Below are 24,583 nucleotides of genomic sequence, written 5' to 3'. Positions count from 1 at the left end.
CTCTATGGCCAAAATGCTTATATAACAGTGTCCAACCCAAGGCAGCTAAAGCCGTGCTTAGGCACCTAGAAGCGTAACCATATGACTGTCATAGGAGTTAACAGGTGCCGGTAGTTTCAAACATTGTTGTAACTCCTTTTATTTAGTTATGCAAAGTCTAACCTGCTGCACTTGAAAATTTTGTCTTGAGCATATGTTGTGCTGAAAAAATATGGTCAGCTTTGGGAGTCATGTTTCTAGAAGCTTGAGGTTTCCTCTGCCTGGAAAATTTCAATGTCATAGTGGACAGGACTCTGAGCAACATGATCCAGTTGAACATGTCCCTGCTTATTGCAGGGGGGTTGAACTAGATGCCCTTTAAAGGTCACCTCCAACCCAGACTATTCTATGATTCTGTGACTGAGGAGAAGGCAATTTACCACAGTATGGCCATATGGAAGGGAAAAATCTGATAAAATCCTTCTATGAACAATTATGGCAAATATATATGAAAAGGCTTTGAGACCTTGCACAATGATGAGTCCATCTCTTGCTAGGAGAGGTAACAGGCTGCAACAACAGTGTCAGAATTGAAACCTCTTACTATATTGTCTTGTAAAGATCTGGGACTTGGTTTTGTGCCGACTTACCACTGTCCTGACACAGGAGCATTCACTTGATATGCTAGAAGCTTATCATCTGCAGAGGCAGACTTGGGAGACAGGAAGCATGCTTGCAGTTTTATGGGCAAGGAAACAAAGGACTGTGGCTGTAAGAATTTTGCTTCACCCACCCACTGAGACCCACAGCCAAGTGCCTGCTGTCTTCACTGGGCATGGGAGCAGGTAGTGAGTGACTTCTTTGAATTTGTGCAGGAAGAGATGGTGACAAAGGCTGTGGACTGCCTCTGCATCCAGTGGGCTCTGGCACAGTAACACAATTGATGCCACCTTACTAGAGTCCCCTGTTGCTGCAGGAGAAACTTATATTACATGTAGTAGGATAATGCCTCAAAAAATCCCCACTGGAATAAATAAGCATCCTAAATTGGGAGTTCAAACACAACTTCCTTTTTTACTACTTTTGTAGTCAGTTTGGTAATGTTAGTCTGGCTTAGGAAAAATGGAAATAAGTGTTAAATTCGTGCTTAAAAGATTGCCTCTGTTCAGAGAAATTTGTTATCCTTTTTCTCATTTTCAATAAGTAAACTTGCTTTTGCAGCAGAGACTTTGACATTAAGTGTCTTGATAGAATAATAGGCGTGCGATGGATTGCAATCTATTGCCTCAAGACTTTGCCAATCATAAACTAAAATCAGTTAATGCATTGAGTTAAATCTTGCTATATTGTGCAATGTGCTAGTAGTATTAAAAAAATCAATCCAGAAAATATATTGATTATATTATCTCCATAGCAACAAACAATAATAGGATAATGTTAGCTTAATAATTGCGCTTTGTGAAAACCTTTCAGAATAATTACTGCATTGTGGTCTTTTCACAGTGTGGAATGCAATAACGCTTCTTCCTTGACTGCAGTCACCATCAGCACTGCGTCAAGAGATGTTGTTTTTGTGTGCATGCATATGTATTCATGGGTAATTTTGCTCCGGGTGAAACAATTCAGGAGACTATTTTGGGATCCATTTTTAAATGGTCAAGACCACAAATTGGCAATTGTTTTCCATGTGGTTTGTTTTCTCCCACCTCCTCTGACAACTAGCTACTGTAAAAAGAGGTCATTAACATTCCTTCTCCTGCCTCTTTCTTTACAAGGCACAAATATTTTGGCATGTAATGAAACTAGATGTCCAGCTACTGTGTTAAGGATCTGTGGGAGAGAGGAGCCCTGCTCTAAAGACAATGCTTCATATCTGTTCCTTTAATCGAATTTAATCTATCATCCTCTAGGAATGACTTGTTCCACAGGAGCTGAGATGTTTGCCTATATTTTGGGGGACCTGATTCTCTTGTCATCCTACATTGTCATATAAATAATAACCTTAGGCTGTTATGAATATATAGAGATATTTTCTTACATATAACTGGTGAGGTGTGCGTATAACATTTTTAACTTGAAATTTTGGCAGGAGTGTCAGAGGACTAGATATATACACTCTTCATCTGGGTCTTGCTCTTACTTTACTTCCACATCAACCCTGTAATTCTTATCCTGAGTTAAAAAGAGGCATTGACTCAAATCTATGTCGAGAGGCCAGGATTTTAGAGTGGTGGTATGATTTAACCCCAGTCAGCAACCAAGACCCATGCAGCTGCTTACTCACTCCCCCACTAGCGGGATCAGGGAGAGAATTGGAAGAATAAAAGCTTGAAAACTCATGTGGTGAGATAAAGGTGGTTTAAAAGGGAAAGCAAAAGCCCCCCAAACAAGCAAATCAAAACAAGGAATTAATTCATTGCATCCCATAGGCAGACAGGTGTTCAGACATCCTCAGGAAAGAAGTGCCCCATCGCGCATAACCGTTACTTGGGTAGATAAACACCATCACTCCAGATGTTCCCACCTCCCTCCTCCTTCCTTGCTCTTTATATACTGAGCATGATGTCATATGGTATGGAGTATCCATTTGGTCAGTTTGGGTCACCTGTCCTGGCTGTGTGTCCTCCCAGCCTCCCGTACATCCCGAAATTCCTTGCCAGCATGCCAGTGTAAAAAACCTGAAAAGGCATTGGCTCTGTGTAAGTGCTGCTCACCAATAACAAAAACATCTCTATATTATTAACCCTGTGTTCAGCACAAATCCAAAACATAGCCACTGTTAGTGGCAGCCACTTTGAAGAAAAGTAACTCTACCCCAGCCAAAGCCAGCACAAGTGGTCGAAAGAACCCCAGTTTAATCTATGAAGTTTAAGCAGACCCTAAACTGTCCTGTCTCTATGAAAGCTCTCAGGGACTTGGCATGTAGCTCTGGAGTCCGTTCACCTTCTAGTCATGCCAGTATTTCCTGATGTACTTATTGATCAAGGGCTGGGTTTAGAGATGAGCCAGAAGAGAATGGACTGCTGCCAAATCTTGCACTGACAGAAGATTCTCCATGGCTTTCACAGGGTGGTCCGTGCTATTCCCAGTGGTATGGTGGAGTGCCCCTTTACATCCAAGGGCCCCTTCACTTCCAAAGAGTGGATGCCACATTCTCTCATGGTCACTCCTCCAACCCTTCCTCTGTGGGATGAACATTCATGTCAGATAGGTTAAACCTTTAGCACCTCTTCTAACTGTGCATTGTTTTATTTTGATTCTTACTTCTGGAGAGAATTTGTCCTTCAGATGTCACATAATTTGATTTCTTATTGTTTACCAGACAGGAGTCTCCTTTTCTTTGAAGACCTCCAGGAGAAAACCCCTTCTTTGGAACCACTACCTACAATATGGGACCCTCTTGGAGCTGGGAATGTGCAAACCCTCTACTCTGTAGAGTATAGGTATACTGTATACATAAGAGAAGCAGTAGAGTGCAAGAGTGCTGACAGTGTACCATCTGAGATGATGTCTTCATCAGGAGCTTGATTGTGCTGTTTTCCTCTACAGTCCCTCCAGGTGGTTGCTTTATGGGGACAATGTGATGGAAGAATTGTTTTATGTCCCTGGCAGTGGTTACTTTTTGCCAGTGGCCCAGTCCCCTTGGGACATGGTTATTCACAGGGAGAGGGAGGAGCAGTGGTTGCTCTTAACTTTATGCCTTGTGCCAAAGCATCTAGTCCTGCATAACTGCTGTACTGAATGAGGATGCCAAGCCCCTCTCTCCTTTCCTGACTGCAGATGAATTCAGCTATGAAAGGGCAGCTAAATGCATTGGTTCTTCTGGAAAATATCTGATATTTGCAGACGTGCAGATTCATTAAAAAAAGAAAAGGCCAGATGGTTTGACAAGGTGGTTTTTTTTCTGATGCTACTGCAGAATCCAGTCCTGAGTGATGATCTAGAAACAGAAATGAATGGCTGATATGAGCCAATTCAGTCCCCATCTCTAAGCCTGAGCTCTTTGGTTTATGAAATTGTCACAGTTGAAACTGTGACTGTGCTTCTGCTTGGCACCCCCTGTGCTTGCCCTAGGTGCTGGCCAGTGGCCTTGCTGATTCCTAGAGCTGATCCAAATTCTCATTGCACTGCAGCCTCCTGTTTAGTTTCCTCGTGCTATCTCAGCTCCTACTGCTTTCTGCAGTCTTCTCTCCAGCCCACGCAGGGGTTGGCACTGTGTTTCTGTCTGCCTCTTCTTAATCCCTTGATCCAGAGAGGCCTGATTTGGCTTCTAGTGTTTCTGTTTTCCATGCTCAGATGCTACCAGCTACAATATGGGTAGCTTGGGTCTATAACAGTGTTTGGCTTCAGGACAGAACATGAAGAGTAACTTACCTTATGAAAACAGGGAGGTTTTGTTGGAATAATTATTTTAAGATAGCTGAAGAGTCAACTGCCTGGTGTAAAGTGGCTGTTGAGGCTGCAGCTTGTCTTATTCCTAAAGGAACGAAACTATTCTGTTCTGCACAGGATCTTACAGCACATCTTTGTCTATGGTGGCCTAGGATAGGCCTGTCCTGCCTGGTGACCTATCAGTCTGTGACCAGGATGAAGCACACCAAGTGTTTGTTCCCATGGCCAGGGTGAAGATGCTTGTTGCTCTGCATGCACGAGCCCCCTCATGCCCTGCCAAATGTATGGGCTCACCTCACGGCTTGTGTGTGTCAAGGTGACGTGCCTGCCCTTTACCTTGTGGCTTTTACAGAGGTGCCATGTGATAGGTGGTAGCAAAAAGGGACCTGTCATGCTTTTGCCTGGCCTTTATGTGCTGCACACAGCAGCCAACTCTGTTCTGCATCAGAGGCCAGTACAATCTATAGGCACGTTTTTCTCTTTTTGTGCTTGAGAGCTGCATCCATTCAAGGTGGGAATTAGACAAGAGGAAGCCTGGGCTTGTCCAGCTATGTTAAAATACATAAATAGTCCTAGTGTCTTTCAGTAATGCATTAAGTGGCATGATTAATGTCTGTCACATGTAATGTTGTTTCCAGGTCTCTTTGCTCGATGCAGCACTCCGCTGCACTAGTGCTTGGGTTTGGGCATTGTTACGCAGATAGAATTTGTGATAATCTTTAATTCTTCCACACATATGTTTCACAGTTTCAAACTCATTGGTCACAGATAATTAAGTGGCATTGATTTTATAATCAGTTCATAAACAATGGCAAAGACCCCTACCACTATACAAAGGCGATGTCTCTGAGGAGGCCAAGATATTACCAGCCACTGAATGAGTAATCTTGATTCCCAAAGATGAGATTTTCTTGAAACCCACATGTCTAAACAGTACCCACTTAAGCACTAGTGAGTTAAGCAGTATGAGATGGCCCAGAGCTTGCACCAGAAAAGACAGCTTAACCACTGTCCTCCTAATTCTGTAGGTGAAGACGCAAGATTTTCATGTGGGCATGTAATTTTTCCAATACGTATTTCAAAGTCTGTTTGTACTTTATGGCAGCCAAGACAGATTATTGCACAATGGGTTTGGTTAATATATTTTATCCTTTAAAATTACGTTTTCGTAGTTTGAAGGAATCTGCTGTTGATGGGTCTGAAAATGAAGGGGATGGTCTTCTGAAGTGAGAAAACTCCTAAGTTAACTTTCATTTTTCCAAATGCCAATTTGTTGCCCCCTAAAACAGTGCTCCCCAAATATTTGTTTTCCTTTGATTTAGCTAGCATGTCTGTCTGTCCTACAAGAAATTGTTTCCATTTCTTTAAATTATGCAATTACTGTTTTGCTTCTCTTAAGGGAGGCCAGCAGAGAAAATTATTAAAGTTCATTTACCATTAGTAAGAGGTGCTGAATGCTTATGCTAGTCCATCTGAGAGACACTGGGCTCACAGTGAAAATCCACATTGCAATGGTGTTCTATTGCACAGTGAGTTCCCTCCTATAGAAAGTGCTGTGATTCTCTGTTTTGCTGTTGTAATTTGAGGATGTAGTAATATTAAGAAAGGCAGCAAAGTTGGTTAGGATCTAGTGGAATTACATATAAGTAGAGATTGTGTAGGAGAGAATTATACTCAGTTTGGAAAGAAGACAACTCAGAAGACGTTTAGTGGAAATTACATACTCCAGTAAAAAAATAAATCCATCAATCCTTTATATTTTTTCTAGTTTCTTATTTTAAATATATGTTTATAGCAGGATCAGAAACTGCAGTGAGTCTGTAAGACCTCATATGGAGCCTTTCATGAACACACATTGAACAAATTGTATTTCTCTTTGTGCATGTCTTCATAATGACATGTTTTCTGTTTTTGATAAAGGTTTCTAGAAGCCTGAATAGGTGTCTTCTGTGACATTTACTATGAAGTAAAATAAGGGCCTAGCAGGAGTGTTATCTAGACAATAGTTCTAATAAAATAGTAAGTTTGCAATTATATCTCTATAGCAGATATAAACAAGGTCTAAGCTAACAGCAGGTAACTTTCAAATAGATAAAAAGAAATATTATTCTAACCAGTATAATCAGACTGAAGAATTCATCATTGCAAGAATGAGGGAGTCGAATACAGCAGCTGGAATAATTTGAGAGTCTGGATAATTTTATGACTAATTACATTTGTAGCTATGCATACTATGATAAGAGTAATTGAATCTCAAGCTAATAGCTGGGTGAGGAGGAAACCTCCCTCTATTTAAAGCATTTTAGAGTAAACTGTGTATGTAGGGTTCTTTTCCTCTTGCCTTCCTTCAGAGCCTCAGGCATGTGATACGTCTGAAAGCTCAGAAATAGATCGACTTTGTTGATATTTCTTTCCTTTCTCATATACTGTCTGTGTTTCTGTGGCAGAGAAAGAACAGTTTTGTAAGCTACCAAGGAGGAGGACTGTGAAACCTTCAGCTTGTTTCTGGCTCTACCATAGACTTCTTGTTGGCATTTAGCAAATTGCTTAATCTTGTGTACTTCCAACTCCCCACCTGTGACAGATGGGCATTTACCATCTCAGAGATGTTGTGGAAATGAAGTTTGTGAAGTGAAATAAGATTGAAAAAAAGAGAAAAAGAAAGCGAGAATCTCATTGCAGTGTGCCAAATTAATGTATGAGACCATATCTATATAAGAATGAGCTGGAAAGTTAAATTGATTCAACTGGAAGTGTGAATGCAGTGTGCATATAGGAAAGTGAAGTAAATAATTTCAATGAGAAGAGTCCCTCTTGTTCTAGAAGTGACTGCGTATGACCTTGAGGGTCTGGTGGAGATAGGCTGTGGGTTATTCATACTATAGTTCATTTTTTTCTAAGTATCCACATCTTGTCTCTTGTGCCTCAAAACCCTTCTTGAGGATCTTGTCCCCACTATTCTGACTAGAAGGCTGCTCTAAAATCTTACTACTGTGATAATCAATAACATCCATCTAATTTCTAGTAACATTTATCCACAGCCAGTTTATACTACTTTGATCTTTTAGTAATGTAGACCTTTATATTAAATAGATATTTTTCTCTCTCTGGTGATTACTCCCAGTACAGTTATAGACAGCAAGCATGTCTCCTCCCTTTGGTCTGCTAAAATGAACCTTTGGTTAGCTAAAATGAACTCTCCTAATTATGACTTGTAAGACAGGCCTTCTGTTCCCTGAGGATCCTTGTAACCCTTTTCTCCACTTGTTCCATTTTTAATTCATTCCTTTTGAGCGTGGCTCATCAGATTTACATGGAGCATTCCAGAGAAGGTGTATCCCAGATATTCTACATCTTAGCTTCTGTCATACTTGCTGTTCATCTTTATCCTGTGGTTAATATGTCCATCCAGGTTTTTCCTTCTCCGTTATTTTCAAACAATCATCTAGTACTGCAGAAATTCTAGAGTTAACATAGTCTCTCTAAGGGCGTGGAGCTTTGCTTTCAACTAAAATCTCTCCTATATAGCAGTTTTTCAGGTTCTTTAGGTCCAGTTCTTCTGATTTGATAATCTCAGTCTTTCTGCCTGCTGAGGAAAAGATCTGTCTTTACAACCCAGAACCATGTACTTCACTGAAGCCTGACTGCCTTTTGTGCCAAACTCAGTTCTCCAAAAACTGAACAAGGTTTGTCCCAGGACTGACCCTTGAGAAAACTATGGGTTTCCTCCTTTCCTGTACCTTTTCTTTCTACTCAGTCCATGCTCATTTCCTTACACCTTCAATGTTTACTGTTTTTCATTGTTAATTTTGATTTTCATCCTTTTGGGTATGATGATTGTTTGCCGGTCACCAGACCAAATGCATTACTGAAATCTGTGTACATCTTCCATTGTTCCCTCACCTAGAAAATGTATTATCTTCCCAAGGAAAGATAACAAGCGGTGTTATCCCATTTCCCACTCCTGTGATCCTCTTTAAGTACCTGCTGTGAAGCAAGGTGCCACATTGGTACCAGTGGGCCAGGTGTAGTGCCTAAAGGGGCTGTTGAGTGGCTGGAGCTGCTCCATCCGGCCATACCACTTAGGCAGTGCAGGTGCTTATGACTCCAACGTTAAAAGCATATGGTGGGGTTTGTGAGGAAAATTTGAGGACTGTGAGTGTTCCATGCACTGAGAAATCTTGCACACTATTGAGGTCAGGCTTGCAATTGCGTATTTACTTGCTTGGCTTCCCCTCCCTCCAACTCTTCAGTTACCAGCCTATTAGAATCAGCTATTAACCTGGTTAATGGGGAGAAACAGCAAATACCAAAAAGGATGCTGTGCTTTTCTTAATTCCCTCTTGGAAATCTGATGTAAATGTATCAAGAAAAGACTGCAAAGGGTTCAAAATATGACTTACTGCTGTAATGCAGTCACACCCAGGCAGAGGAGATTGAAATGAGGACTTTACTGGCAAGTGGTTTTTGGGGGCCAAAGCTGCCAAGGTGGCTTTAAGCTGGCTGAGTGCAGGCTTTGGGGTGCTGAATCAGCATGACTGAGTTGTATTTTGCCTTTTGATCCTTTTGGGTAATACTATTGATTAAGGTGCTATCTGGATGCCTTCTTATCCTTTGTGTGGTATGACTCGAACCCAAGAGCCTTTGCCCTCTCTGACTGGGGCAGGTGACAGGGGGTGGAAGGAGAAAATGGCAATGAAAAGCGTAGGGTAAGGCAGAGAGAAAGGAAAACAGTTTTTTTCGTCTTGCTTGTGCAAAAAGGGAAACAGCCATATTCCAGGGAAGGACTCGAGCTGTTTCTCTGAACAGTGAGACAACAGCTCTTTGTTATGGACAGCAAGAACTGAAACAGCACAGAGAAATAAACCTGTCCGCTTAGTTTCTATTAAAGACCTGAAAAGGTAGAAGGAACGAAATTTACAATTTGTTTGGTATTTAGTTCAGGTAATTTTTTTAATTGCGTAATGAGAACACATTGGCCAAATTTTCATATGCAGATTCAATTAGTGTTTAGTTAATTAGCCTTTACAGATGAGGATTAACTTAATTACATAACACTAACCTCTCTTAATAACTATTAAGGGTACGAAGGCTGCTTTTAATACATTTAGAAGGGCTATATGTGTTTTTTAAAATCTGAAATGACACACACATAAATTAAACCAAATTACACACAGAGGACAACCATTAATGGTAATGATCAAAGGAAACAAACTATGTACATAGCTCAGAATCAGGCTGGTTAGAAGTTCATGCTGTTTTCTTCTTCTTGTCTGCTGGCATCCTAGTGTTTTCAGTAGGATTATTACTGGAGATGATGTACAGTCTGGGGTCATTCCTTCAAAGTGGACTGCAGACTGCTACAAGGTTGCTTTAATTAAATGTTAGCTTGTGTTTAAAAAAATCCCTTTGGGTAGTAGGTTATTAGCAATTGGGATTTTTTCTGGTGGTCTAAGGAAAAAAGACATGTAAAGCCCACTGAATACTAAAAATCTGATCAGTAAATGTCATTCATTGCCATTTTGTACCATAAAAAACAGCATAGATTTTTTAATCTTTTGATATGCGTTGTACAATCAAACAATGTTTCTGCGGTTATTAATATCACAATGAAACAGAACATCACATCTGACTATAGGGTGGTGAGGGTGGAGCATATATGGGACTAGTTATGCAATGTGGCATCTTTGGCTTCTGAGCCACAAGTTTGAACCCCAGGTGTCCTGATAAGTGTCTGACATCAAGTAATATGCGATACTTTTCAGAAAGGGGCAACAAAGGAAGCCTTTTCCCTTAGCTGTTCTTGCATGGGTAATGTTTTCCGTTTGCAGTGAATTTTGATGGACTCATCACATCTACCTCCACAGAGCTTAGTAGCTATTGTGGCATTCGTACTACAAAATGCAAGGGCTACCATGATTGCGTTCTCCAGGACCCTTTTTTGGAGTTCAGATTTTGAGTTACTGTCAGGACATGCATCTGCTGGATCCCACCTTTGTGGCCCTTTTCAGACCATTTTATCTAGCAACCCCTAAGGACTATAGCTAAGTTCATAAACCACAGGATTTGTTTTCCAGCTGCAACAAGCTGAAATGTTCAAAGCATCCTCCACACAATCTGAGTCAGCTCCCAGTTGCAGCCATGAGATCTGCAGGTATTGAGCAACTAACAGGAATAGTTTAGCCATGCCTCATGTTAAACACCCCAAAAATCAAAACGCACTGCTACTCTCTGAAATACTGCCTCTTTCTGAAAACTTTGGCTTAGTGCCTAAACCCATTTTCAGCAAGGAGGGAAGATGACATTGCTGCAGATTTTTTCCTTGCTGTGAGGAACTAGCAAGGTGAATATGCAATGAGGAGGAATTTGCTGAAGTATCTGTCTTGGAGTGGCAGAGTCTATTTAAGAAAAGGAAAGGGGATACTTGAGCAACTGAAGCCCTTTCATGTATGCTGCTCAAGCTGAAGCTTCAGCATATGATATCTCAAGACAGATGGCTGGCAATGACCAGACTTTGCTCTGGCTGATGCAGACCCAAACCTTGTTCTCTTCCATAGGGATTGTACCTGTATCCCTGAGGGCAGGACTTGGCCTTGTGAGTGGTTCTACCCACAGATGCAGCTGATGATACATGCTCAGAGGAAGGGAAGAATGCAAATTCCCTGCAGGGAGGCAACTGCCAGCCATGTAAACAAAGAAGCCTTCCGGGTGTGCAGCAGTCCCCCCACTTGAGCTGCTGTTTCCATGGTATACCAGATGCTGTAAAATATGCTTTCTGCAGGGAAAGAAGCTTTTCATACTCCTGCATTATTTTGTTTGATAGTGAACTGTCATCAGGCTGGTACCTCCCTGTATGGGCCACATGCAACACGTCCCCCCTGGCCCAATCCTTTTCTGAGTTGTTGCTGATAACAATTCATATTCTGTAGCTTCCAAACAAAGAAAAACCTAAGTGACTTTTTTGGACTTGGAACGCATTGCCGACTATGCTTTTAATTATTGTGAGTGACTGTTTAATGCACTACATTTCCTCCTGATGCACATGGTATCATCTCATGACACTGTGTATTGTTTTGCTTTTCAGTTTCCTTCTGTTTTCCTAAAAAAATCAGAATACATGTTTCCATTTTTCCTTGATTATTCCCTTCCTAAAAGCCATACTGCTTTGTTATAATTCCTGTCTTAGGGCTGTTAAAGCCACTGGGTACAAGTTAGAAGGTACCTGAGTTTGCTTGCTCTCATATTTATCCACTGGGTGATCTTCAGCCAAAGAGAGGTGATCTCTACATCTCTACCTCTATTTTCCTGTAAGACAGCTGCTGGTGATGGGCAGGTGCTTAGTTATACAATATATACCAAGTAGAATTGCAATTATAAACCTGGACAAGCTTGCAATAATGAGCCTTAGAGCAGACCAACCTCAGCCAGTGTATATAAGTTACCAAAAGCACTTATGAGGCTTCCTGTGCTTCAAACATTACTCATAGGAAGAGGAGGATGTTTTCAGGGTACCTGTCTGCTGGAAGCCGTGTTCAGGGATAATACTGCAAAACTGGCAGAGCCATGTGGATGTGGCATTTCCCCTCACTGTGTTCTGAGTCCGTTGCAGGTCCATCAGCCTTCCTCGTGGCTATCAAAAGCAAACGCAGGCACCTTTGTGTGACTCCAGCTTCCTCCAGCTGAAATGTGTGCCTTGCCTGGCAAGGGATGCGCGCACATGAACTCTCTGCCTTTCCCATGCTCAGGGCACCGCAGCCTCACCGGGCTCTGCATGTGCTTGTCTTTGCCAGGCAGCCCAAGGCTTACCAGGCCTGTGAAGGGGGCCAGGATAGCAGGGGGTCCTGGGGTTGAACAGTGGAGACAGGTAGTGGGGAGTATGTGTGTGTGCAGTGGTGCAGGACATGAGAAAGTGTCCTGGGGTGTAGAGAATGAGGGCTTTTTTTTTACTCCTGAGGATGCTTTCTCACAGTCTCTACCTAGGTACTTTTCAACTCCTTCTCTCCCCTCCTCCTGCAGACTTGTACTTCTTACTTTGGGGAAGAAAAATTAAGTGTGGTTAATTTTAAGCCAGTGCAATCATTTAGGAGTCCTGGAGGTGGAAAACCAGTTACTGGTTAACAGACTTGAATTGAAATGTGTTCTGCCTGACCCCTCTACTGTAGTGAGCCAGGAGCAGTTCTTCCAAGAAGCCGACTTTCTGGAAGGCTTTTTCACTGAATCATTTAAAGCCTAGGCTTTTTGAAAATGTTAATATCCTGCTGGCTCACTGGAATGCAGCTGGTGGATACAGCAAGTGCAATACCTACGTGCGTGCTTGCAATCCAAAGCACAGTTTAGCAGGCAAGGTTCAGGCTGCGGTGTGGGGTGTCCTCACTGAAGGCTCAGGCTAGGAGGAAAGTGGGCTGGAGAGCAGACCTGATTTGGCATTGTCTCACAGGGCTGGAAGTCCCTCTGCCATGAGCAACCAGTGCAGTTGGGATGCAACTGTATTGTTTGCACCCCTTGTTAGACTGTGCCCGGTGACCTCGAGCCGTGCCCCGTGTTGCGCTGGTGCCTCAGTGTGGCTGTGTTTGTGCAGGTTGGAGCTGCTCTCCCAAGCAAAATGGTCAGAGCGTGCCCATGAGCTGGGCCTGCTGTACTCAGCCTTAAATGACCACCTGGAGAATAGTGCTGAGGGAATCTGGCCCTAGGATTTCCCCTTGCATCAGCAGGGGAAGGCAGTAGACAACCTTTGTAATGCTGAAATCATAGCAATTGCAGGCTGAAATCCTGCAATGGCTGAAGTGTCCCTGTAGCAAAATGCAGGTGAGTGTGAATGTGTATGTACCTTTTCCCCTCCCAAGGTGTCTGCACGTGAAAGCCTTTTTGAGTTAGCTGTGTGTATTTGTGGTATTACAAAGGCTTTGTCCACCTTTATTTCTGTGTGCTAATGGATGAGGCTTTTCTGCTTAGCTTAGTAGTAAAGAATTTTTCATGTGAGAATATGTATTCTTTTCAGGCAGTGAATATTCTCTTCAGGCAGTCATCTAATTCACCTCTTTCACAATTTTATCTTTAGTGTGTTTTCTTACACATCATCCAGTGCTTTTTGTAGCTAAAGGAAACCCTAAAGTTTTTGCCTCCAAACTGGAGGCGTATTGTCCTACAGAATAAACGTATTACAAGCCCAGGGTTAAAAAAAAAATAAATAAAAAGCACAACCATACTATAAGAATGAAACAGAATTGAGGGGCTCTATAAGAGGAGGACTGCAGGTGGTGGCAAGTGCTTTGCTGATTTGAGTGATAAGTTAGCACCCAAGGTCAGATAACTACTTCTGATTACCACATTTTCTTGTGCTTAGTGTGGTAAAATGCTCTCATAGCATACACACATTTCATGGTCTGTTTATTTATGTCAGCAGTAGATATACTTACAGAACTTCATATTGTGCTAGCTAATAACTGCTGTATGTCATAAAAAATAAGAAAGATTCAATATGAGGTATAAGTATTCTACTTTGTTAGTAAATTTTCTCTTAGAAATGAAGACAGATCATGATAGACTTCTTGAATTGAAAGAAATGCAGTTAAATGTGTTATCTTTTCCATAGACAAGTTACAAACACAGTGGAGCATGATTCTCAGATATTGTAGTTTCATTAAAACAGAATTTTTTTATGTTTTGGGGAATGTATTTTGCACACCTTCTTTAGGTTAATCAATTTGGATTCATTTAGGACACTAACAGTTTAGTATAGTGGCAGGTTTATTCAGATAAATGGCTACCAGTTTGCATTGATTATGACAATGAAATACAGAAAAAATTCTAAAAATTTTTAAAAATATATCTGCTTACTATTCTGCAGAGTGTCTTAGGTGACTGCCTTGCGCTAAACTTTGACTTTGCAGATTTGTGTTTGTTTTTTTGGTTTGTTTTTGTTCGTTGTGGTTTTTGTTTGTTTGTTTGTTTTTGTGTGTGTGGTTTTGTTTGGTTTTTTATTTGTTTGTTTTGGGGTTTTTTAAAATAATGTGACTAAAACTAAATCAAGATGACCTCACCACATTGCCTGTGTTTCTCTTTTGTGCAGTAAGTCAATTACTTATCCTCTCTTAATTTCTCTGTCAGTTTTTCCATCCATTCACGTATCTGAAAAAAATTGAGTGAAGACCCCAATGACAAAAGTAGTTTCAAAAAAATAAATCATGAAATGATAACAGATTTTGGAGTGTAAAATCTTGATGAAAACATGTTTCATGGATTTTCAGGTATTGTTTTGGGTTGGGATTTTTTTTTTTCCTTTTCAGTTGGCATTTCTAGACTCTATGCATGGTACATTCGGACAATAGGAGAAAGGTGAGGTTATGAGTTAACACTGTGGTTCCCCTGGATGAGGTTCAGAGCTTTGTGAGAGTATTAGCAGCACTGAGTAAAGTAGTTTCTGTTAAGTACTGTTCTAAACCACTTTGTTATTTTTATTTTTCTCCAGGGTTTTTGGGAAAACCACACAAAACTCATTACGGAATACGGACCTGTTTGTGGGTAAGCTTAGCAGTACCATCAGCTTTCTTCTTTCCTGACTGGCTCTGGCTGTTTGGGTTTGTTGGGTGGGAAGGGAGAAAATACCAAGATAAGATGTTCATTAAAATGTGGAGTGCACTGTTTCAGCCTGGGGGACAGAGGTGGAGGTGGTTTAATTACATGCAGCAAGTGCTCTTGCCTTATTTTAGTTCATCATTTGGTGTTGGACTTCATTCTTCTCTTTCTTATTTTAATTATGCACATAAAGTTTAGTCCTTTCCAGAACTGTACAAAGCTACCAGCCTTCAATATTCTCTTTTCATCTGCATATTCTTTATACTTACAGTGAACAGTGGAAATAATAATTTGTCATCTTAAAAAACCCCTCATTCAGTTTATGAAATAGTAGGAATTTGGTTCAGCTGTTGCTATCTATATTTATGCAAAATTCTTCAACTTAAAATACAATGAAGTATAGATTAGAAATGAGGCATTCCTCTCTATATAGCTCTATATAGCTCAGCTGTGCTATCTTAGCAGTTTATTAGGAGTAAAGAGGGTTTAAACAGTATATCCCTTCATAGAAGCCCTTCCACGTTTCTGTGAATGTCATTTCTGTTCCAATAACTACTTTCCACTTGTCATCGTTTTAAGTGGAAATGCAGTTATTTCGTGGTAGCTTCTGTTGCTGTGGTTATTTGGTGTTTGTAGCATAACTATTATTTCAATATATAGCTATCAAGCAATATCTACAAAGTACAGAAAATGTCATTTTCCTCCGCCACCGTTGTGGTCTGCAAGGGCTTTAAGACACTTGCAAGAGAGCATATATGAATGTTTGTGTGTATACACATTTGATCATAAAAGATACCAATATGCTTTGTATGCTCTTCCAGCAAAAAAGCTCTAGCAGAAAGAAGTCAGACCCAGACATACTAAGCATTTGGTGCTCCAGTCACAGTCGCCTTGTGGCATTTATGCTCAGCCCTAAGGAGAAAGTGCTGCAAGAAATGATGAAAATAATGAATTCCAAGGGTTAGGTGCTTGTCTAAGAGGAAATAATACAGTGCCTTGGCTGGCCACGAGTGGGAAAAGATATTCATTAATGCTGTGGCAATTTGTATGTTGTGCAACAAATGAAAAATGACTGAGGTGTATTATCTCTGTGACCTTTGGTGTGATGCCCTTAAATGACAATAATGTAAGAACACTGGCATCTATTCCTCAGTATATTTCCCTCCTTATTAATATCATGCCTATTTTTTCCCAAGCTGAATTTGAGACAAGTTGCTATTTAGTCATCTGTCTGCTCACTCAACCAGGCAGAGGCTGTGTCATTGGAGAAAGAGATGTATAATTACAGTGTGTGAGCAGATAGAAAGTTTCATTTCTCCAATCTACTCACAGCTGTTAGGGAATGAAACCTCTGTGAGACTTGCACGGACTGCAAAGCTGGATGATGGTGGTAGTGGTCAGCCAGGACAGCTCTGCCTCTTCTGTAGGCAGGAAGCATGAACAGATTGAGCACAGGTATACTTCATTTATTGCATGCGTAGAAAACTCAATTTGTGAGGGACCTAGGAGGCTGGAAGAGAAAAAAAATGCTGCTTTTTGGTATCTCCCAGGAAAACAAAGCTGGATGCAAACAATACTGTGTTCAAGGTAAGGTCTATATGTAGCTGAAGGAGGATGTTTTAAAACATGGCTTGTGAGCTGCTGTTCAATAGGTGTGGTATGTGTCAGAGGGTATTTATCATAGTCCTGTCAACTAAAGAAATTCCTTCTCTTTCCCTGTAAGTCTTCTGTATGATTCTTTCTGTGGTCCTTTGAAATAGGCAAATAAATGGTAGGTGTGTTTATATGTCAAATCCCAGCAAAGTATTGGGTCTGGCAGATGGAAGAAGATGTGGCATTTTTCTTTTCCCAGATTGAAAACTGCTTTCCAATAAGCATAAAGAGCAATGATCTTTATTTCTACAGTGGTGAAGTGAGTTGCATACAAATCTTTGGAACTGAAGCCTTTTTTTTCTTTCTAAGGTCACTTGAATACTCTGAATGATACCATCACAACTGTTTTCTTTTGTGTGTGAATGGGTTTCCTTGACAACAGGATGTCAAATCAACTTTTCAGCTTTAATCAAGTCAAAACAATATATCCCTTCCATTCCAAAAGGCCTGAAGTCGTAGAGAATTATTTCAAGTAAGGCTTTTGTAGGTCACGAAAGCTTTTTATTCCCTTCGCTCCTGTGTGTGAATCCAAAGGAGAGGTGATGGTGTTGGTATTTTATAGAGAGAGACAATGCAAATAGTCGTCAGCTGTGAGTGTGTGCAGTGAAAACTGTTTTCATACAGAGGTGGCCCAAGATGGAGGCCAAGGCAGAAACAAACAGCTCTGAGATGGAGCATTTCTATTCAACAGGGAATCCAAGCACTGACATGACTTTTGAAGAGATCCTGCAGCAGAGTGGTAGTCTTTGGTTTTGCTATAGTTCAGGGTGCCTTCTATAAAAATGCTTTCTTTTAAATATATGTAGTATTTCTCCATAACAAAGTAAAATTGAAAAATATCCTATTTGGAAAACAATGATATCTGTTAAGATTTACCTTGAATATTCTACTTTTCATGTAAGTGTTTTACAGGAGAGTAGTCCTGTTTTCTGCGGAAATTAATCACATCACTTATTTTTTTGATAAATATTGATGTTTTGATACTTTATTTTCACCTCCACCATATCCAATTGTTCCATTTTAGTTGTAGGTTATGGCTACTGATCAGAAATAAGTGGTAAGAGCAGACAGAGAAACAAAGAGCTCCTAGGTTGAAGAGGAGAAATAAAGAGGGTATTTTATGGAATCAGAAAAGCAACTGCTGCAATGTGAGCAGAGGTATAGAGACAGTGAGTTAATTTTACTTTATATGTACACTTCATGTGTGTTTGGCCACTCTACTGCAATTGCATCATTGTGACTTTGCAGCACTGTAAGCATGTATGGCTGATTTAAAGAAATCTGCCAAAATAAGTAATATATTCTTGGCCCAACAACATACTACCAGTGAAGGTAGAAAATACAATACAGCACCAAGTGGGCAGGTGATTGCTTTGGGATGAATGAACTTATTCTGCCTGCAATTATAGCAATGCATTTGGATGTGGGGAAGAATGTAAGAGTTCATAACACAGACCTCGATGTGTATAATCAGAGTGAGAACAGATTAAAATTCAGTGCAATTTGTGGGGTGACACTCTTTCTTCATGTTGCTTTTCATCAGAAACAGCTTGCAGCAAGTCAAACCCTATTCTTACTCTTCCTTCACTTTAACACTCAACTTCAACCTGCTGTGAGGAGTCTGAAGAGGTATGTAGTAGAAGCTCCAAAAAGGACAAAAACAAGTAAGGCAGAGATAAAGAGATGGGTCTAGAAGTAGCAAGAGGATGGAGTTTGGATTAAACCACCTCTAGAATGCTGAAAACAATTGGGATGTTGGAGTTCAGGTAGGTTTATCAGGCTGTGAACTGGGAAAGGGAGGAAACAAGATCAAAATCTGCTTTTCTTAATGTGGGGAGGAATTAATGAAAACATTTCTGACAAGATTCAGTTGTAAACCATTCTCAATCCCAATAAAACCACCATCAGCAAACTGCATCTACCCATGCTGAGCCTCTGCTGGGCTCCAGCATAAGCATACCAGAGTCAGCACAGCACCACAGGAAGCAGGTCAAGGTGCACGCATTCCTCAAGCATCTTGTGAAAACATGAATGTGAATGGAGCTCCATTTCTGTATAAAGACTATCTTCTTTTGCAGTGGGTTACATAAGCACATTTTAATGTATTACACAGAAAACAGCTTAAAATAGGATAGGCAGTTTTTCTTAAGGTGTCTGTAGGATTACTCAATGTCTGATCTGTGTGTGATGGTTTGTTGGTTTTTGGGTTTTTTGCTTGTTTGGGTTTTTTTTGCCTTTTTCTTAAAGACTTTCTAATATTCCTTACATGATTTCCTAAGAAATTATTATTATTGAAACCAAGATGAAGCCCGGTTACTTAAATGATTGGGTGGTTTAAAGGATTAGGATAGATCATGAAGCCAGTCACTAACTTGAAATGTGTCCAGGGGTGAGTTGTGATTGTAAACTATACTGGCAGCTGACAGCTTTTCAGAAGTCTATGCAGCCAGACTTAGTTCTGGCTGGACTTCTCCTCTCCCTAAAAAATGCCGCCACAGATGGTACTAGTTATCATTTCTGCAGATGAGTCCATAACCAAACAGTTGTGAACAAGAAACAGTCTTTTCTTGCTGCTGCTTCTTGCCTCTGCATCAGAGCTGAGGCACCCTGGTTAGTCACTGTGAGGGTTTGGAGCTTTCCCCTTTTGGGGAGGAAGAGGGACATATGCTTCTGAGATTTAGGCATATGGAACTTTTTTCGAAGACTTTTCTTTCCTTCTGCACTCATCAAACACCTTGGGACAAACCCAAGGTGAATAGAGCAGGATCTCCTCCTGCACAGAGTGGCCTGTGTCTTCCTCGTGTGGTTAATTTAACTGAAGAAACAGTATCTTTATTGCTGATTTCACAAAGGTTTTTTTAACCACTTTATTTCTAACCTTATTCTGCTGTCTGTGGAGTAAGTAATCCCAGGACAAGTATTATCATCTTTATTTCTCAAGGATCATGTAAAGAAATAATTATTATGAAAAAAGAAATTATTATTATGAAAAATCTTATACTGTTTTATTTTGTCTTTATCACTGGGGGGGTCTAATAGACTTATTGCCTCTCGTGTGGTCCTTCCTTGAGTCTGATATTTTAAAGAATTTATTTTTCTTATTTCAGTTAAAGAAAATTATACCTGGTCAAGGATAGGGAAAAACAAGCTTCCTGTTGCTGATCTGTAGGTCTTCATAATCTCTGTTTCATGTATAACCTGATGGGGAATTTTGGTAGTCTAACTTGCCTGGATTTTTGCTGCCCTAAAGAGTGATAGATTTTTTTTGCTAGTTTCAAGCCTTTCGTATTCCAGCAAAATTTATTTTACCAAGATTTATTTTCTTCCACTCTATTCTCCTCTATGTGTTTCAGTAAGGTCCTTTGACTCTACAAGATTGTTGATCAGCCCCAGAATTGCTGTTGTGAGTTAATCTCTTTCTCCCTTTAAATACCTGCAAATTGTAGATACAGTAGAGCAGAACCATTAAATATGTGCCAAACTTTGAGCACATGAGAAGTTCCACTGAAGTCGATGGTTTTAGTCAACATGCTCCAAGTTAGGCAGATGTCTGTCTACCTTGCTGAATCAGAGCCATAAAAGAACCAATTGCATTTGTGCCTTAAAAATATTTTTACTGCTGTTGGTACACATAAACACCTAGTTCTATTGTATCTGGAAGAATTTAATGGGGAGAAAAATATTTCTTTTTCCTTCCCCACCCTGTTTTTGCATGTAGACAATTTTGTTGCTTCTCTGTGTAATGTGTTAACCGTTCTCTCTGAAATGGAAAATATTATCTCAAAAATGGACAGAACAATAGGAGAATCTTAATGTTCTTAAATTAAACTTTCAGACCCCTCCTTTCCTTTTTTTCGCCCTTTAATTATATCTTTTAAAACTTCTATTTTTTTCAAGTTTTCTTTTAAAAAATAACTGAATCCCAACAATAGTCCTGGCAGAAGTTCCAGGGCAGAAGTCACAGTGCGATCCTGCATCTCCATCTGAATCCCCACACTAAACCATAATTAGGTATTGGTTTTAGTTAGCTCCAGTGATTAAATCAAGCTGCTGGAACTCCTGTGAGTTACTTATGGGTATATCATCATCAGTTTTTCTACTTGTCTCTAGAGCTAATTGTCTTAAAAACATAGCCTTCCATGGGACTGATGCGTACAGATTTATCCAAAAGGTGGCATACCACACTGTTTTGAGAATTGGAGTCTAGTGTTACTGTTACAGTTGTGATAATTTTTGTGGGCTGCCTGGTCGTTATGGAGTATTTTACATTCTGCATACGCAGACCTGCAGGCTGCAGTTTATTGGCAAAATTTATAGTAAATTAGTTGACTAGTTTAATTCTGGCATGTTTCAAATGTACTTAGGTCTCTGGAACACTGCAAATTGATGCTTAGTTACTAGTAATGTTGAAGGTATTCATTAATGAGTGGCTCTTAGCCATAGACAAATTTAATGTGTGGACTGTGACCTCCCATGAGAACTGTGCAACTTGAGCATGTGTGGTGGCTCTTGACTTGTTACTACAGCCTCTTGCTGTCCCAATAAGGTCCAGGGACACTTGTGTTCTATGTATTCACAGAGACTCAAAGGCCCGTGAAAATGTCGCAGTCCCAGCCCTCAGTGCAGGCAAAGCCATTTAGATGAAAACGTTTGGTGCAAGTGGTAACTTCTGCATGCCAAGCTCTTGCACCCTGAGGCTCCAGATGTTGCCTTGGGGTGGCTGAGCTGCAGGCATGTGCTCACTGCTGTGCTTATTCCCAAGTTTGTTTCCTCCATGAGAGACTGCTCCATGACTCTACTGCAGCTGTTTAAGCCAATGGAAGTCAAAGACCTGATGTAATCTTTTACACCTCTGGAAAGAGCATGAAATCCAACCCTGTGAGACAGATGAGATTTTATGTGCCCTTGGCAAGGCAGCAAAGGACATTACCCATCACCTGCACTGTGTTTCTGATGTTTGTTTCTGTATTTATGGTGCGTGGAAACTGCTGTGATCGTAGCTTCTGCAAATTGCTGTTTGAGCAGAGGAAAATCTCCTTGTTGGTATGACTCCACTGAGACAGCATTGGCTGGACACAGGAAGGGTCTGTGAGAGTGTCCAGAGCTGGGTCAGTTCCTAGGATTGACAATGGAAGCAGAGAGCAGGCCCTTGTACCATATCTTAGCCTTTGAGGAACCTGATTTAATCTTGGTATGCTTCTGCGTGTTCAGGTAGCAGCCTTGGCTAGGAGAAGGTTTCATCTCCATTTGCTCCTGTGGAAGTGTTTCTTCTTTCCTTTGTTTCCTTGCACATCATTTAGCTGTTAAAGCACAGTACTTATCAGCTTCAGGTTAGGATTATCTGAAAAGTGAAATTTCTTTTGAGAACATGGATCCAAGGATTGTTTTACAGCAAATATACAGCACAGGTGATCTTTGATCTCTATGGCCTGCTTCTTAGCTAATTAATGCTAAAAATTATCATTTTAAAGGACTTGGAATGAGACTGTTAAACAGATTGCCTCTTCTTATCATGTTACACCTTTGTGATGAGCACCTGCATACCAGACTGCATCATCTTCATTCAAGGAAGGGGGAGGAAATATTATGAGTTACAAAAACTAGTTTCCTAGACTTAATTTCACCTTGCTCTACCATCTTCACTATTTACTGGAGCCTATATTTGTTAAACTTCTTAACAGGTTGTAAAGTCCACCCTGTAATTCCTCCTCCCCTCCCCTCCCCTCCCCCTCCCCACTTTCCACCATTTGGAAAGAAGGAGGAAGCCTTTTAAAAGACTGAAAAATCTGAGGCATTTTTTCAATATACCAGTCTCTCTAGGAAGTATGGGAAAACAGCAGCATTGTAGATTTTGCTGTGCATATCAAATGCTTTCATTAGAATTTCCTACAGCACCCAGAAGTGTTGATGCAAACCTGAAGTGGATACATGCAATATGTAATGTTCAGTAGCTATTAATGGTCTCTGACTTCACTCACTCTCTATCTGATTATGAACTGGTGTTCCCCGTGCCACACATGGTAATTTTTCAATGAATTTCCTCAGTTGTTTCCCCTCATGCTACACAAAGGGAGGAAAATGCATCATGATTCCCAATGTGTTTGTGTGTCCTTCCCTTTCTTGGCAGACTTTGAAGCAAATCAACTTTAATGTTCAACTAAGGAGCTCCTCCTGCCCTCCTTGGTCATCCAGCACTTCACAGGAGAGTCAAGTTACTGCCTCTCCAGGTGGTGTCCTCCTGCCAGTTTACCTTTCTTTCCTGCAGCCCAAAGAAATCCAAAAGCAGCTTGTGATTATTTGTCATGTGCCATAAGAAGCATCAAGCAATAGGGATGGATTTCTCTTTCCCACATATCCCACACTGGGGTCTGGAGAAGGACGCAGAGAAGAAACTGCAGATCAGCAGCTTGTGATATGTGCCTGTTGTCTGCAAGCCAAGCACAGGCTGAAGCATCCATCTCTCTGACCCTTCTCATATCTATCTGCTGAGAGCTTCTGGATGCAGATGCTGATTAAACTCTCTCTCCCCATGCTGGGAAACCCTTAGATAAGACCCTTAGGACACCAAAGCAATGCACAGGAAGTGATTGGGGATGTCTTTTATTTAGTTTCTTAGGAATAGTCATATTTTCCTCTTTGAGGATGACTACACTTTGCCAGGTACCTATGGAGGCATTTCCTATCAAGTGCTGCCTGTTGTCCTTTGATGGTGCCACCACTTTGTTGGGGTTTGTTTTGTTTTTCTTTTTTACATTGACAACCTTGACTTGTGGGCTTTGTATACAGGCTTTTCTTATTCTCTTTCCCTCCCCAAATATTTGCTCTGGCTTTGTTTTCTTCCTCTTACTTCTCTCCATCCTCTTTAGCCCTATGCTATCTTTCCTCCATGCTCTAATTTTTTATTGCCCCCTGTTTTTCTTAACCATTTTGAGTTGAAAACAGTAACGTGAGCTGACAATTTTAACATCATTCCAAGGTTTTTATGTAATTCCATAAATCTCTTCATTACTTTTTTATTGTTTTGTCATATATAGGTTTTTGTTTTTCCTCTACCTTATTAGTCTGGGGATCAATTTTAGTCCACTATGTTTTATTAGCAGTAAGGGAAACAAAAATCTCCTTTTTTCTTTGTTGGTTTGGCACCAACTTAAAATACCCTTTTCTCTGTTAGACTTCCTCTCTTCTTTCCCTGGAGAGTCTGCTTTATGTCAGACCTTTTGCTGGTAGTGAACTAGGTATGATTTCATCAGGCAATAGGCAACAGTATACCCTGCTGTAGAAGAAGTTGTTTTCAACTGCTACTCTGTTTATTTTTTTTTTTTTCCTAGTTTGGGGAGCATGGAATGAGCTGAACCACCATTACCCTGGGGATTGTGAATCTTGCTTTCCCTCAAGTAAATTTCGGGGCTAAACCTGAAGGCTTGTCTTTTATTTTAGTCATACTGATAAAATTGTACTGGTATAATTAAACATCTATACTAATGTCAAAAAACCTCTCATGTCCAGACACAGCAGTTCTGAAATGACATAAACTACATCAGGGAAAAGACTGACCATCTCCCCCAGCCATTATAGGGGTGTGCTCCCATAGGAGTCTTTTCTAGTCTAACTTTATTAAGATTCAAATCATATCTTGTCCCAAAATCTCCTCTCTCCCCCATGTAAACAAGCCTAAAAAAAGTGGTCTAGACCTTCAAGTTATTGCTTACTTCAGTGTAGCTCCATTAAAGGCATAGAGTCATGGCTATTTGAGGATCTTGCCCCAATTTTTTTAGGTCTCTCTCATGTTATATAACTTCATTTTTTGGATGATGGTACCTATTGAATAAAATTAGGTTTTGTACAGCAAATTTTAAGATATACCCAGCCCTCTTAAAGTAGTTTACAGAAAAAGGAGTGAGCTGGGAGCAATGTTCTGACTCTGTAAGGGATAGCAGCAGACATTTTATCACTCAGCAATAATCTAAGCTTTTCTGTCAATGTT

At 40.5% G+C, this 24,583-nt stretch overlaps 1 protein-coding gene across 3 annotated transcripts in view; it reads left to right on the top strand.

Moving 5' to 3' along the window:
- The window catches only part of TBXAS1 (thromboxane A synthase 1), a 242,668-nt gene that overhangs the window by 77,759 nt on the left and 140,326 nt on the right, over nt 1–24,583 (top strand). For 2 of the 3 annotated variants that reach the window (XM_027881146.1, XM_027881147.1), the window contains one exon: nt 14,840–14,892. In XM_027881146.1, coding sequence (XP_027736947.1) covers nt 14,840–14,892 — 53 coding nt within the window. Of the gene's footprint in view, nt 1–8,037; nt 8,058–14,839; nt 14,893–24,583 lie in introns of those variants that run through there. The other variant, XM_027881148.1, reaches the window with a different exon arrangement.

Source organism: Empidonax traillii, unplaced genomic scaffold (genome assembly GCF_003031625.1).
Source record: "Empidonax traillii isolate 1590-97213 ecotype Southwest subspecies unplaced genomic scaffold, ASM303162v1 scaffold84:size2688230, whole genome shotgun sequence".
Lineage (NCBI taxonomy): Eukaryota > Metazoa > Chordata > Aves > Passeriformes > Tyrannidae > Empidonax > Empidonax traillii.
The sequence above is the reverse complement of the archived record's forward strand: the minus strand, read 5'-3'. Positions and strand labels throughout refer to the sequence as shown.